This window comes from Eupeodes corollae, chromosome 3 (assembly GCF_945859685.1).
Source record: "Eupeodes corollae chromosome 3, idEupCoro1.1, whole genome shotgun sequence".
Lineage (NCBI taxonomy): Eukaryota > Metazoa > Arthropoda > Insecta > Diptera > Syrphidae > Eupeodes > Eupeodes corollae.
The window spans coordinates 14,934,255-14,949,961 of NC_079149.1; the positions used below are offsets into that span (position 1 = coordinate 14,934,255).

The window sequence follows — 15,707 nt, forward strand, 5'->3', positions numbered from 1 at the left end:
TTTATTGAGAATTAACACTCTAAAAAGTATTCATGAATTCAATAGACCATGTCACTCTTGATGTAGTGTGGAAAAGTTTACTTTGAAGTTTATTGGTTTCAATATTCTTAAATTAATTTGCAATAAAATAATTTTCGAAATTTGAGAACTTTTATTTATGTACAGCTGGAAATCATGTTTTCGCTGTAAGCTTAAGCTTTTAAGTTCTTAACTTTATTTGAAATAAACGATTTCATAGTACGTTCGAGACTCTACAAATAAAGATATTATTTTACGGTTGATGCACTTTCATGATTTTAAGCTGTTTTTCTTACAACGGTCATATAATGTAGCTTATAAGTATGGTTTTAAGAATAATCCATGAAAGACCAGAGTCAAGTCAAATATGTGTATTTTAAAATATTAATGACACAAAAGACACAAGCAGAAAAGCAATATATTGGTCTCGAGATAAGAATATTGACATTGCCTGCTCTGTTTGCCAACCTAAATCAAATAAAGAACCAAAGAGCCAAAGGTTTGGAAGGTTAAGTTGAAAACATCAACGACGCGACGACGGGACACGGTTGAAAAATGTTAACGACTTAACGATAACCTTTCAAAAATATTATACTTTTCTGAAGGCTTTTGTTGGCCTCAGCTTGAATTCTTCGAATTCGCCTTTAAAAACATTCCATCACATGAGAGACATCAGAGTATTATTTCCAATTAAATTTTTGATATTCTTCCATATTCAGTTTTAAAAAATCTCAATTACTTTTCAAAATAAGCACAAAACGTTTATACGTATTTTTAAGTTCAAAATTAGCACAAAAAAAAAACAACTCTTGAAAATATTTTGTGTGTACTTTTTAAAAACTTGACCGAATTCAGGACATCAAAATCCTTTCTAAAAGTTTTTTTATTTAATTTTTCCACCAGAAAAAAAGATTATTGTTTTATTCATTTTTCGATTTTTCGTTTTGTTTTTGAAACGTTTCCGACAATTTTTTAATATATGAAATAAGAAAATATCAGTCGTATTTCGGATGATTTGGTGCTATTGGTGTCAGGAAAGTACACCTCTGTGTTTAGTGAAATCACGGAGTCAGCTTTGAAGAAAGTTAGCAACTGGGCCACGAGTTGTGGACTAGGAGTTAACCAAAGTAAAACTGAACTGTTGCTCTTTACCACCAAAACTAAAGTACCGCCCTTCACGCTACCTCGACTCAACGGTCAAATCCTATCATTGTCTTCCAGTGCAAAATATTTGAGAGTTATACTCGACCCTAAACTAAGCTGGAAACTAAATATTGAAGTACGGGTTGAGAAGGCCTGTGTTGCCTTCTACGCCTGCAGAAAAACTTTCGGAAAAAAGTGGGGACTTCAGTCGAAGATGATTTTATGGACGTACATAGCCGTAGTACGCCCAATCTTAACATATGGTTCGATTGTGTGGTGGCATGCTCTTAGCAAAGCCTATAACATTAATAAGCTAAAGAAGGTTCAGAGAACAGCTTGCGTTGGAACCACAGGGGTCAAGCGTACTGGCCCAACGGACGCATTAAACGTTATTTTGGATCTTCTACCAATCGACCTTTTTATTAAATACATAGTTTCCTGCAGCGCTATTAGGCTGAAGGAATCAAACAGCTGGTTGTCAAAACCTTATGGTCACAGCAACACAACAAAATTGATTCCCTCAGATATTATCTCGGTAGACACTGACTACTGCACTCCTACTTTGAGCCTTAGTAAAGGTTTTAAGGTTATTTTCCCATCCAGAGAAGATTGGGAGGATGACATCGTGTCGATAGGTTTCGACACAACCATCTTTACTGACGGCTCAAAGATGGAGTGCGGAGATGGTTCTGGGATCTTTTCTGAGTCCCTAAATGTAGCTAAATTCTATAGGCTTCCTGACTTTGCTAGCGTTTTTCAGGCTGAACTGCTGGCAATAAGGGAGGCATGTAAGATACTTAAACAAAACCCAAACCAAAACCGAAATGCGGCTATCTTTACAGACAGTCAGGCAGCTGCCAAAGCCATTAACTCGGCCATATCCTCATCTAAATTGGTCCAGCAATGTCACGATGAGCTTGCGAACCTGAATTTTAACCTCGGTGTCACCCTGATCTGGGTTCCGGGCCATAGTGGTATCGTGGGAAATGAACGGGCTGACGAGCTAGCCAGGCAGGGATCGGCCCTTCAAAGCTCACTTGCGAAAATGGTTAACATTCCTCTTGGTGCTATGAAGGGTAAAATCATTTCTATCTACCAAACTGAATCAAACCGAAAGTGGAGCAATTTACCCAACTGCATTATATCTAGAAAGATATGGCCCACCTATAACAAAACCCGTACAAACGATCTGCTATGCAGGCCAAGGCAAGACATAGCCAGGATTGTTGCGGTTTGTACCGGACATTGGCCTATAGGAGTTCATGCAGAGAAGTTTGGTATCTCTTACAACACCTTTTGCCGTAGTTGTAGTGACCAAAGAGAAAGTGAAACCATAATCCATTTGCTCTGCAAATGTCCTTCTTTGGCAAACACCAGAATGAAATGCTTTGGAAGAGCATTATTTCAAGAACTTGATGAGCTATCTGAGACGAAGATTAGAGACCTAATCTTTTTTCTCAATGCGACAAAATGGCTCTAACATAATCGCTATGAAGCTTCTCTATCAATCTATCCCTTTCAATCAAAGGTCAAACGAGTTTTTGGTATCAAAACGGCGCACTACAACGCTAATTGGATCTCAGGCATTTGATCGCCATTTCTACCTACCTACCTATTCCTTCGCTCCCAACTCGCAACTCTTGCCAATTTGCTTTTTGGTTAAACACCTAAGTCCATTTCTGAAAATTAAAAATGACCAATTGGTGCTATTTTACGTCATCAAAGACAATTGTGTTAGGCTGTCTTAAACCAGTTGCCAAAAACCTTGAAATTTATTAACTCAATCAGTTTTTCAAAAAAAAGTAATTATCTATTCTTTCACTTATTTGCTTAGATATGTATATTGGGTGTTTAACTTAGAGACCTACCTCAAGCCCTTTTGAAAAAATAAACATGCAATGATAAGGAAAAACAGCACCCTTAAGTTTGGTTTTCGCTAAAAACATTTTAAATCCATGACAACAGCAAAACATTCCATTGAACTCAATTTTTAAATTCAGCTATCAATCAAAAAACTTGGCCATATAAAGTTTTATGCACATATTTATAAACCTCATGAAATAAATTTGTTATTTAAAATAATAATCACCACTTTCTGAACCCTTAGATACATACATTTTTTAATTATCTATCAAGATATTGATAGTTTTTAAATAGAAATTTATTTTTAATTTTTTTTAATTATATCTAATTAAATAAATGACAGCTTCGAAAAGTTATCATCAAATAATAATAATGTTCATTGATTATAACCTTTGATGCAATTTTTCTTTTAATCGATTTTTTTTAATTATAAAATCAACACAATGTCTATCGTGATCATCATCCCACAATCAATGATAATTTTTAATTCCGAAGGAAGTATAAAATAAAATCTAAAAGAAAAGTCAACGCAAAGCTAAAGATACTCGTGTGGTATTATTTTTATCTAAAATGACGCTCTTAATGACGGCGGCGGTGTTCGCATTTACATTAATTTAACAAATTAAACAAAAAAAAAACATAAGAACAAAATAAAACTAATTTTAAAATAAAAACAAAAACAAAAACTAATTCAACTTGTTTTTGTTATGAACTTGAAGTAGGTAAAGTATCTCTTAGTAACCATAACTGGCCCAGCAGGCAGTTGGGGATACACGCCCCTTTGATGCCCGGTCTTTTACAAAACAAACTATATTGATAAGTACGTATATATGTATATGTATGTAGTGTAGGTATACTTTATAAATATTTAATGTGGCAAAATCTAAATTTAATAATGTGTTTTGAACTCAATATACTCAGCCAAGCACCTGAAACGTCTTACAGTGGAATGTTTTTCGTGAAAAAAGGTTCACATTTATACCAATGCAGAAATGTGGTATACGTTTCTATCATGACTAATTTATTTATTTTAAGTTCTATAACAAACTTATTTGTTTATCACGATCAACGAAACTAGCTTTGAGTCAAACGTGTAATTTTTAAGAGGAAAGTAGGTGCAAGTTGATTAGAAGATTTTCCAAACGTGAATGTTGCAGATGTAATTTCTTTTCAGCGCCGTACTTGGGTATTTAAAGTGATAATTAGACGCACGAGTATACGTATATTACAAATGAATATACAGTGGCCGACAAAAGTCTAGTACGACCACTATTTCCCCATCATGGTGAGTTGGAAACCAATGTAAGCAAATGCATTGACACAGTTTTGTTTAAAATGTTTTTTTAATAACATTACACAAAAACCAAGTGAATTCATTTTAAGCTTGAGATTTTATTTACAAAAAATACAAAAAAAATGACATAAGAATGGTCTTCAAGTCTTAATTTTTTAAGAAAATCAATATTTTGTTGGGCTACCAGAAGAAACTAAATTTTCAAGCTCAGTGGATGTAATATTTTGCCATTCTTCCTGGAGCTTCTCCTTAAGCATTGGAGCACTGCTAATATTATGTTTTCGGATTTTTCGCTGTAGAATCTCACACACTTGCTCAATAACATTCAAGTCCGGGCTTTGAGGCGGTGTATACAGTTGTCGAGGAGCATGGTATAGAAACTAATCTTTCACAATCTAAGCCGTGTGCTTGGGATCGTTATCTTGTTGAAAGATCCAACTCTGCGTTAGACTTAAAGCATCAACTGATGGTTTCAAATTTTGTTTTAAAATGGATTTTGACTGAAAGCTATCAATGCTACCCTCATGATGTTGTCCCACCATACTTAACAGTATAGACTAAGTTCTTCGGATTCTTGGCTTCCAAATACATTGTACTTCGATTCATCAGACAACAAAACTCGATTCCAGAAGTCCATGTCCTTTTCAATATGCTTTTGGGCGCATTCCAAACGAAGTTTTCGATTTGTATCACTTATAAAGGGTTTTTTTCTAGGAGTTCTGCTGTGGTTACCGTTTTTATTTAAGGTTCTTTGAATACTGCGTGGATGCACAATAGTTTCCGATCTTGTTTGATTTTTCTTAACTTCTTTTAAGATGAAGCTTATTTCTCTTCGATTGAGCTTTTTCGGGAATATGCGGCTTGTTTTCAACTGTACCAGTATTATTAAAGATACTAAATATGGTTTAAACTGTAGACCTACTTAAATTTAATAGCTTTGCTACATTATCAAAAGATTTTCCTTCGTTTCTAGGTTTTATAACCAAATTTCGGACATTAATTGAAATTTCTTTGCGAGAAGCCATTATTGAAATTGAAAATTTGTTGAAACTGTTTAAACTTCGACTGTATTTTATTTTGTACAATGCTTTAGTACAATAAGAAACCAACAAAAATAAATAAATAACGGTACTTCTCGTTTAGTAGTGAACAACAAAACAGTGCTGTCGGTCGTATGTACATTTTTGTCAGTGTTTTTTAATTGTTTTTAGTTAAAATATTTTAAAGTAGAAATAATAAAAATATATTTAAAATAAGCTGTATCATTATTTCTATATTTAAAGCTTTTGTTTTTATAAAATGGCAAAAAAGTGGTCGTACGTAGTCTTTTGTCGGCCACTATATGACACTGATAAAGAAAATTTCGTTCCCAAACAATTTATATTATATTTACTACTCTAAGAATCTCTGTAAGAAAATTTCTTGAGGATTTTTAATCACAAAGTAGGACAAATTTTCTTTGGAAGGTTATTTTGCAAAAAGCAGAATTATATGGTTTTCTACTAAGAGGTTCCATTTTGAATACTTTACTATTTTGGGAGCTGTCACTTTTGAAAATGCCATTTTTTGACATTTGACAAGTAAAAAAGTTCACTCCTACTAAAAAATGGAGCGATATACGCTTCAAGAACGCATTGAAATTGTTAAAATTTACTAAAATTACTAAAATTTTGCAATCAGCAGTTTTTTGCAAGAACTTGTAATATCTTCAAGATGTGATTTTTTTCTTTGATTGCATGTGAGAGATAAAATCTATCCCAATGCTTTACAATCCATTCAAGATCTTAAATTTGGGATTTGTGAAGTTATCGAGGAAAAACAGGTGCATATGTTCGAATTGCTCATGTAAAATTTGAAGCATTAATTTTTTAACATCAGTGTTAGACCTTTTTTAGGAACATACAAATCATTTTCTGTTTTTTTTTTTTCGGGACGTAGATGATAAAAGTGGAAGCGTATCGGAAAGGAATTAAGGTTTTTAAAAATTCAAAAAAAAAGGATTACAAATTTAATCACGTTGATTTTTTATTAATCCTGTTTTCTAAGTTTCCGCTTGCTCAAAATCCTGGTCTATTCCGATCCCGTTTTTTTAAGTTTTTGAAAAATCTCCGAATTTCTGGGATTTTAAAAAAACATTCTCAATATTACGCTGTTTGCAATACTTTCCCAAGCCAATTTAATTTGATCAAACAGATCGTTTTTATTTTTGCAATTAGTTCTTAGTCGATCTACAAGTTCCCATTGATTTTCTATGGGGTTTAGATCTGGGGACTGTGCTGGTCATTGTAACACGTTAATCCGGTTTTTTTGAAACAACGTCTTAACCGTATTTGACGTGTGCTTTGGATCGTTCTCCTGCTGCAATATCCATTCCAGAGGGAACTGATCCTCAGCGTGTGGCAGCATTATATTTATTTAAAAAAAAATATCATGGTACATAAAACGATCCATTGTACCATCTATTTGGTGAATCGGTCCTAGTCCATGCCCTGAAAAGCATCCCTACACCACTGCGTTGCCTCTTCCGTGTTTCACAGTAGCTTTGGTGTGACGTGGATTAAGTGCCTAATTAACTGGTCTGCGAACACGACGGAAACCATCTGAACTCTTGAAATTGAATTTGGACTCGTCCGAAAAGAGTACTTTCCTCCATTTTCTCAAGGTCCAGTTGATGTTGTGATGAAGAAATTTTAATCTCGACAACTGTTTTTGCTGGAAATAAAAGGTTTTTTTGCAACTTTGAAAGATTTTAGTCTACTATCAACAACTCGTCCCTGAATTGTTTTCGCGCTTACTTTCATCTCGATTTCTTTCGATGAATCGTTTGGAATGACTTTTTGGATTTGTAAAATTGTATTAATGGGCAAATTATTCATTTTGAAATGGAATATTCGTCCGATATTTTAATTTGACTCATTCCACTTTTAAACTATTTTATAGTTTTTCTTTTATTTCGTTAGGGCATTTGTTTGCGGCCATTTTACAAAAGTTTGGTAATAATACTGATTAGCTTGCCCGTGAACTTAATAACACCTAATAAATAGATTCAACTGCACTTGTTTGCCAACACCTTGAATATGAGCAATGGATTTTTTAACTAACGGACTATCTTTTCTCTATTAACAACAAAAAGAGAGAGAGAGTAATAAAAATGTGCTTTTGTTTTGACCAACTAAAAATTGGGTTAAATGTTACTTATGTCATATTTAATGAATCGTTTTAAAAACTATTTCCTCCTGTGGTCTGTTCAAGAGTAAATACACAATATATTAAATTTTAGAAAAAAAATGAACATGATTTGTTTAAGTTATTAATTTTTGAATGAAATAAAGATAGATGTAGTTTGAATTGTTAAAAAGAGATGTTAAAAATAAAACTACCAGTTTTAAATGCAAAAAATGGGATTGTAAAAACGAATTTATAAGAGACGTTATTTTATGTAACGAAATTATAAAAAGTGGGAAGCAAGTTAAAATGCCGCTTTTTAAAATCCTGCTATTTAAAAATTTGAAAAAAAGCTGGAAAATTTAATCTTCTAAAATGTTTTTTTCTAAAAATCTACCCTCTTAATTCAAGCATGTTAAAAATTACTACCCACTTCAGTCCCGCTTTTTAAAATCCCGACAAAACCGGTGATTATTAGGATTACAAAAAAAAAACATCACCCAAATAATGAATGAAATTTATTAAACTTCATTTTCTTTGATATTTGTTCATTATTTACATAAAACTCCCGGTTTTAATTACAAAAGCGGGATTATAAAAAAAATAGGTTTATTAGAGATGGGATTTAAAAAAAAAAACACTGGTATTTTAACAAATGCAATTTAAAAAAGCAAAATCAACTAGCTTTTCAAAAATTTCTATAAAGCTTTAAGATCCCATCTACAGTTTTTAAAACCCGTCTTCCTAGTCCCTCTTATTTAAGATCATTTTCTATAATGAAACCACTTTTAAAAATCCCGCCACAGTCGTTTTGATTTATAGAATATTCTTGTCGTTCGTTTTACAACGCTTTTTTACAAATTTTTTTAATTCAATAATATTGAAAATACACAACCAAAAAGAAACCCGAAAAAATGTTGCTAATGGTTTTTCACTCTTTTTACAGAATGTCAAAAGATTACCTTATTTTTTGTTTGTATCTATTGAACTTGTCTTAAACTTATTAATCCGAAATATTTTAAATCTTAATTAAATTAAAAAGATCAACTTATTTAAATGTTTGTTTGATTTTAAAAAAATCGCAGGATTCGAGATTTCAAAAGGATAAAAACTACTCATAAAAAACATCTTAATTTTATAAATTCTACTTATTTTATTGTTTCATTGCACTTCCATAGTTAAATTTTATTTTTGACCCTGTTTTTGAAGTATCAACTCTACTGTATGTGTAGGGACGGAAATCATGTTTGTTTCTTTTTTTTTTGCAAGTACCTATCTGCATGGTGTCTATGGTCTATGACGAGCTCACCTTTCTCAAACAAAATAAATGTATTAAAATATAAGGTATCGTAATGGGGGTTGTAAGAGGAGCTAAAGCAACAAACAACATAGAACATTCTGGTTCATGGACATTTTCAAAACAAAATGTGTTTGAGGTAAAATTTTATTCCAACCAGAAAAGTAAAAAAAAACAAAGTAAAATAATGATTGGGAGGGAAGAAAGTAAGTTGTTGCATAAGCCAAAAAGAAGTTTTCTATTCAGAACGAGGTTTGAATCTTTGTTTTTTTTTTTAACAAACAAATTGTTTTAATTTTACAATAATAATTGCTCTGTCATTGAGCCGTCCTTGAAGGATAAAACAAATAGAAGTTCCAGCTGCTAGTCGCATGCTCATTTATTAAAAACATAAAATAGGTATAGGTAATGTTTTGTGGAATAGACAAGTGGAAATGAGAAAAATGTGAATGTAACACTTACCGAAATCTAAAAACTGCTTTATTGACAATGGTGATGGATTGAATTGGGAGTAAAAATCAAGCATTTTATGAATGCTCGATAACCGCCACGGAAAGATCCTCATTTTGTGACACTTTTTAGACTTCCAAATAGGTAAATACTTAATCTGGATCTTGTCTTGTGTTACTTCAACTTTTTAAAATCTCTTGTTACACCATCTAGGGACAATGACAATCTTTTAAGTTGCCTTATCTGTCACTGACATAATTCAACACACAAAAAGAAAAACAACAAATAATTTGTACTTTATAAAATAAAACACTTCAATAGAACAACAAAATACTAATAAAACAAAAACACGAAAAAGATAGAGGAATATACTCTTCGAGGTCTGTGTTCGCACCAGACTTTTTTTATAGGAATACACAATTAACAATAATTTTTGTTCTCAATTAAAGTTGATTCTCAAGATGTTCTGATAAAATAAAAGTAGTAGTTGTTGTCGCGAAACCTGCTTCTCGGAGCACTTGACGTAGACGATTGATTCTTCCAAACTTTTGCAATCCTCACCGGAGTGGAGCGTGGAGCATTTGCCAGGCCAGCGAATATTCACTTTCAAATAGACGATAGACCACCTCCCCAATCACAAAACCAAACCACATCCAATTCGGAATCCAACACAAAAGCAAAATAGCAAGTGACAGCTCATTTTGACGTTCTTCTTTGCTTTCTGAGAACAGAAACGTCATATAAGTTTGTTTTGTTTTCGATGAGGTATTTTTGAATCTGTCTGATTTGTTTAAAGGAGAACAAACAGAGGGGTGAACAGAACATTTTGGGTTATTTTAAAACATTGGCCTTTGGAGTTTGATCTTTTTGGATTCAAATTAATTTTAATGGACTTTGGACTTTCGAATCAAAATATTTAAAATTTATATTCATGTTTTTTTGGATGAATTTAAAAACATATATAATCATTCATTGAGTGGATAAAATTAATATCAAACGTCATAGAAGATTTATCTTGCTTATAAAATGTAAAGTGCCGAACTGAAAAACGATTTTGTACACATGTTTTAAAAAAATTAAAACTATCTTTCTTTTAAATTTAGAGCCAGTTTATTAAAAACTTTTTATGATAAAAACAACTATTCTTGCAATTATAATGCACTTTTTTAATTCTCACTCAAAAATCATATTGTCAAGTTATGATTTTGAGATATAACATTTTCAAACTCGAAAAACAACACATAAATAAGTTCTTTTATTTAAAAAAAATCGTGTTGGTTTCCTAAATCTATAATATCTGTTTTTAATATTCAGTTTAATTATTTATAATATATCATACAATTTTCGAAAAGTCTTAATTAGTTATGTTAAATTTCGTCTATCTCAAATAAATCAACAAAAAAACTTCGAGTAATTTGTCCCAAAACAGTTTTTAATAGAAAAAAACCAAAACGGTCTGAATACAATTTTTTCCTTTTGTACCGAAAACTAGTTTTTGAAAAATATGAAAAACGGATGTAGGTAAAATTTAAGGAGATAGTTTCAAAACTAAGTTTGGATTTGCAATCCACCCCAACAATTAAATTCAAGACATATTTTTCAAAACCATAAAAGCATTAAATTTTTGAAGACTTCATCAGACAGCGAGTCAAATGAAACCTCATAAATAATTTTTCAAAAAAAGATTCGTTCCATAAAGTTGTATTTCAATTTCAGACAGTTCACATGACAGATCTACAAAAAATTATTTGTTTCAATGTCAAAGATTTTCAATCATCACTAATCGACCTGTCAAAAAAGTTCCAATGCTGGGTTTCAATGGTGAAAACCAAAGACAACTATATTCACCAAGCATTAAAACTTTTTTGACAGGTTGGTTACAGCTTTCGTTGAACATTTTTGTTGTTGCACACAAATTTCCTGATTGGTATCAAGTATTTTCTGATACTTATCAAGCATTTGAAGTAAGAGTTGATCATTGAAAGTAATAGGCTTTTCATACAAAACCCAAAACCAGGTTTTCGACAAAAAGTTTTCGTCGTTCACACCGAACATTTACACGTTTTCATTTGACATTTAAATTTGTTTAACACCGGCCGTCAAATTTTGTATTGATGACAAAATTTGTGAGTAAAAAGTTTTGTTCTTCTCAAATTATTTTTGAAAATAAAATTAATTCTAACAAATTCAAATTGATTTTAACGTAACACTAGTTCGTCTAGAAAAAGAGTTTCAACTGAAGTTCTAGGGACGGATGGAAAAAACAATTCACTTATTCGCAAGCTAATTGTCTAGAAAATATATCATACAATAAACAACAAACAAAATTGTTATAATAAAAATGTATTTTACTTAAAACATTTTCTTTTTCTTACACAACAAATTAAACTAAAAATACTGAGCTTATTACTATTGCTTCTGTTGGCCAAATGTGCCTTCAGAATCGCCATATATTCTTCTAGATTCTGAACGATTTCGTGTACATAGGTCCGTATAGCCAGAGCAGAAAAAGTTAATTCCTTGTTCCAGATTCGTAACAAAATCACACTTATCCAGAGCGATCACTGAAGTTGTTATGATGGGCTGCAATTTCTCCATGACTATCTCTTTGGCTTCTTCCTTTGAGGACTCGCATGGCTTGTCCAAAGCACTGCGGATCTTCTTGATGTTGGCATCGCTATCTATCAAGGGACGTTAGCCCACTAAACTATGAGCAAGTCTTCCTCGTCCTTGGGGTCGTCACACCAGTAACGATAGTGAATTCCGGTTCCTCACTTAAGGAAGGAAGAAGGTTTGAAACTTGGGAGGATCATAAAAGAACCGCTGTTTTATTCTTAACGTTGCAAATTTTACCACAATTTTTCTGTTGCCACGCAGCTCCCCCAAAGCTTTCTTTTTTTTCTGCCATATTCTGTAAATAAAAAACAAAAAGCAATAATTCTTATTTTGTAATGAAATTGTATAATTAATATTACTTACCACGACTAAATTTATTTTAAAATGAAATATTTGTTTTGACAGCAGCCATCAGCTGTTTTGTTTACATTAATTTGAGCGCTGAATGTTTCAAAAGGTTTGTTTGTTTAGTTTAACTTTGAATCGCTACCAGTTTTCGAGTGGTTTCATAAAAAACCTTTGGTTTACGAAAACTTGAGTTTTCGATGTAGGTTTTCGGCGAAAACCGATAATTTCTCGAAAACTGGGTTTTCGGACTTGTATGAAAAGCATATAAGGTGGCAATTATAGCTGGCATTGGTTTTCATCATTGAAACCAATCAAAATTTTTGTCACTAATAATCATCGACATAATTTTAGAACAGATATCTGTCATTGGAATTTTGTGAAATCGATACACAAAATAGAAGAACGATTCTTTTCACTTAAGAATATAAAAATATCAGCTGTTTATTTTCGGCCTGGAAAATAGAAAAATGCATTTATACCGAAAAATAACTGAGCAATTACACTTTTTTCCAAAAACAAATTCTTTGGGTGATTTACGATCGATCAGTATATAATTTGTATTTCTAATTAAAGGAAAACACTGTCAAATATCCAAAGCTATAACTGGCCCCTACAACTGTCGCCCATTCGAGCAATAAAAACGTTCAGCTTATGTTTGTTCTGAAATGTGAAATCAACAATCAGCTGTTCATTAGAAACAATTTCATTATTTTATAAATTAAAAATCAACTAAACGAAAAATTCTGGTTTAAATAAAATATTTTATTAGTACAAAAAGTCTACAACTCATGAACTTCATTTTTTAATACCAAACATAAAATTTTTAATGATGAATACTAATGGCACCTAAATCAGGATACAGTTCCTTGTGCTTCAATATTGCATTGAAAATGTTCATATATGGATTCGAATTGTGTTTTTTGTATATTCAAATGTTTGGCTAATTCTGTTTCATGTTATTTTTTATCAAAACCATCCATTTTCTTTGTATAATTATAAATTATTTTCTATAAAAGTTATCACTTTTACTCTGTTATAGTTCAATTTTTCTCTTCAGAGCATTCGTAAACCTGGAACGAAATCTAAATTTAAACTCGATTCAATTTTGCAATCCACTCTTTGAATTGCAATCACTCCAATCAAAAATCTTCTGCTGAAAAAAATCAGCAACCTCCCTGATTCTCCACAAGAGTAAAATCCAATACAACTTCTCTTCCGCAATCTCATCTTCAATTCATTGTTTTTTTTTTTTTTACTGGGTACGTTATGTCTTGCCATGAGCAACCTCAAATGTCACATTTGACATTAGAAACGGTTAATCTGTTGTTTACTTTTTTGTAGCTGTTCTGTGCCTAGTAAAGATAACTTTGAATTAATGAATTTAGACACTCGTTGACAATTTTAACGAAATGAAATTTTAATTTCAAAAAGACTGTGGAAAATGGACGCTCGCCACAACATAAAACATGCAAACGTCAAATTTGATGACAGGATTTTGATCCGCTCGAAAAATCCAAACTGGGTTGACCGGATCATGGACTGGATGTTGGATTGTTGGTCTCTGTTGGATTATCTGATCCGATAGTCCTGTCATCGGAAATGTTCAATGGAGACCCTAAGTAAATTCCGAAAAAATAGAATTTTCTCTAGATTACAGAAACGGCTTTTTAAAAAAATATCGGTCACTGCTTCAAATATATGCTAAAGATTTTTTTTTTTAAATTATAAAAACTCTTACGTTCTTCCAAAGAGAATTTATTTTCAAAAATGTATTAAAAATTTGAAGTCAATCAATTCAAAATTGTCTAAGTTATAAGAATGTAGATTTACATGTTAGAGGGAGACAGATATATACATATGTCAAAACCTGAAAATGGGAGAAAATACACCGTCAGCTATAACTTCCTTTCAAATCAAATGGGGTGGCGCAACAGTCCGTTGTGAACCTGGGCCTAGTGACTTACAACTCTCAACCATTCCTGTGTGCGAGTACTGTTGTCAGGAATGGAAGGGACCTACAATTTTATGCCGAATCCGAACGGCTAGTTTTTGAGAAAGCACTTTTTCATGACAAGAATTACTCTTGAAGGATTTGTCAATTCCTCGCAAGAGGCAGTACCCGCGAAAATTATAACTTCCTATAAAATACTATAATTTGTTGACAGTACAGAGTTACAGCAAACCTTAACAAAAGTGTAATGAAATAAATCTAACAGAAGCTATATAAATATTTTCACACCGCTAAATAAGAATAAAGTGGCCTTGAGTTTGGTACACAGTGCTTTTTCACAGTCTCAAAAAAGATAGAATGTATTTAATATTCTTTTTATAGTAAAAAAGCATTCAATTTCGAAAAAGTATCTGACATATTGCAGTTTATTAAATGATTAATAAATTAAAAGGAATTTTATATGACATTTTTGTATTATATTAACAAAATTTAAAAGTAAAGTAGAAATGTAAAGCACACGTTACATTTGCAAAATTCTGGTAGCACTGATGCAGATAAAGATGCTATAATAAAGATTCATGTGTTTGTATTTACTATAATTTTTACTTCTGCATTATAGGAATTTTCCATAAAGCAGAATGAAATCTTCATTGTGGTCTTTTCTTTTAACCTCACAGACATACATTTTATGTGAATCATCCTTCTGCTTCAAATAGGTACACAATGTAATTCAGCCATAAACTTGAATTCAAAAACTCCGTACTATAGGTTTTCCCCGCATATTACTTTAAGAGTCTTAGAATACCTTTAAAAAAACAACAATGGTTCGAAGATTCTATGGTGGCCTGATTATTTTATTAAGTACGTTATTCAATGTAAACTCTATAACTCCAGTCTATCCAAGTTATTAAAATACATTTCTCTAACTTAAAAACATCAAACCAAAATTGAGAAAAATGCATAAAATCTGTATTGGAATCGATAGTACGGTCCATATAATTTAATTTTTAAAGATTATTTCATGCAAATGTTCACCTTGACTGCGCCTCAAATGGTCCATCCGCTTAGTCCAATTTTTGGATACTCTTTCCAACACTTTGGCAGGTATCTCAAAAATAAATGCTTCAATATTGTCTGCCAATGCGTCATTTGAAGCGGGCTTGACTGTATACACATGAGCTTTAAAACATCCCCACAAAAAATAGTCTAGAGGCGTTAAATAGCACAATCTAGGAGGCTAATTGACCGGTGCCGAACGTGAAATAAAATGTTCAACGAACTCACCTCTCAACAAGTCCATTGTTGCGAGTGCTGTGTGCGTCTTGTTGAAACCACATGTCATGCAGGTTAAGGTCTTGCATTTAGAGCAAAAAATAGTTGGATATCATCTCACGGTGGCACTCACCATACACAGTTACGTTACGATTCGCATCATCTTTGAAGAAGTACGGTCCAATGATGCCACCAGCCCATAAACCGCACCAAGCTGTAAATTTCTGGATGTATTGGTAGCTCTTGCAATGCTTCTGGCTGATATTCATTCCAAAATCGACAGTTCTGCT

At 32.2% G+C, this 15,707-nt stretch overlaps 2 protein-coding genes across 4 annotated transcripts in view; both read right to left on the reverse strand.

The window, feature by feature from the left end:
- The window catches only part of LOC129951230 (pyruvate dehydrogenase (acetyl-transferring) kinase, mitochondrial), a 40,565-nt gene extending 30,703 nt beyond the window's left edge, over positions 1-9,862 (reverse strand). The window contains exon 1 of one of the 3 annotated variants that reach the window (XM_056063301.1): positions 9,243-9,861. In XM_056063301.1, the coding sequence (XP_055919276.1) occupies positions 9,243-9,345 (103 nt within the window). In that variant the 5' untranslated portion in view covers positions 9,346-9,861. Of the gene's footprint in view, positions 1-9,242 lie in introns of all 3 variants that reach the window. The other 2 variants (XM_056063299.1, XM_056063300.1) reach the window with 2 other exon arrangements.
- LOC129951235 (succinate dehydrogenase assembly factor 3, mitochondrial) overlaps positions 1-15,707 on the reverse strand; it is a 451,002-nt gene that overhangs the window by 433,495 nt on the left and 1,800 nt on the right. The window lies entirely within an intron of this gene.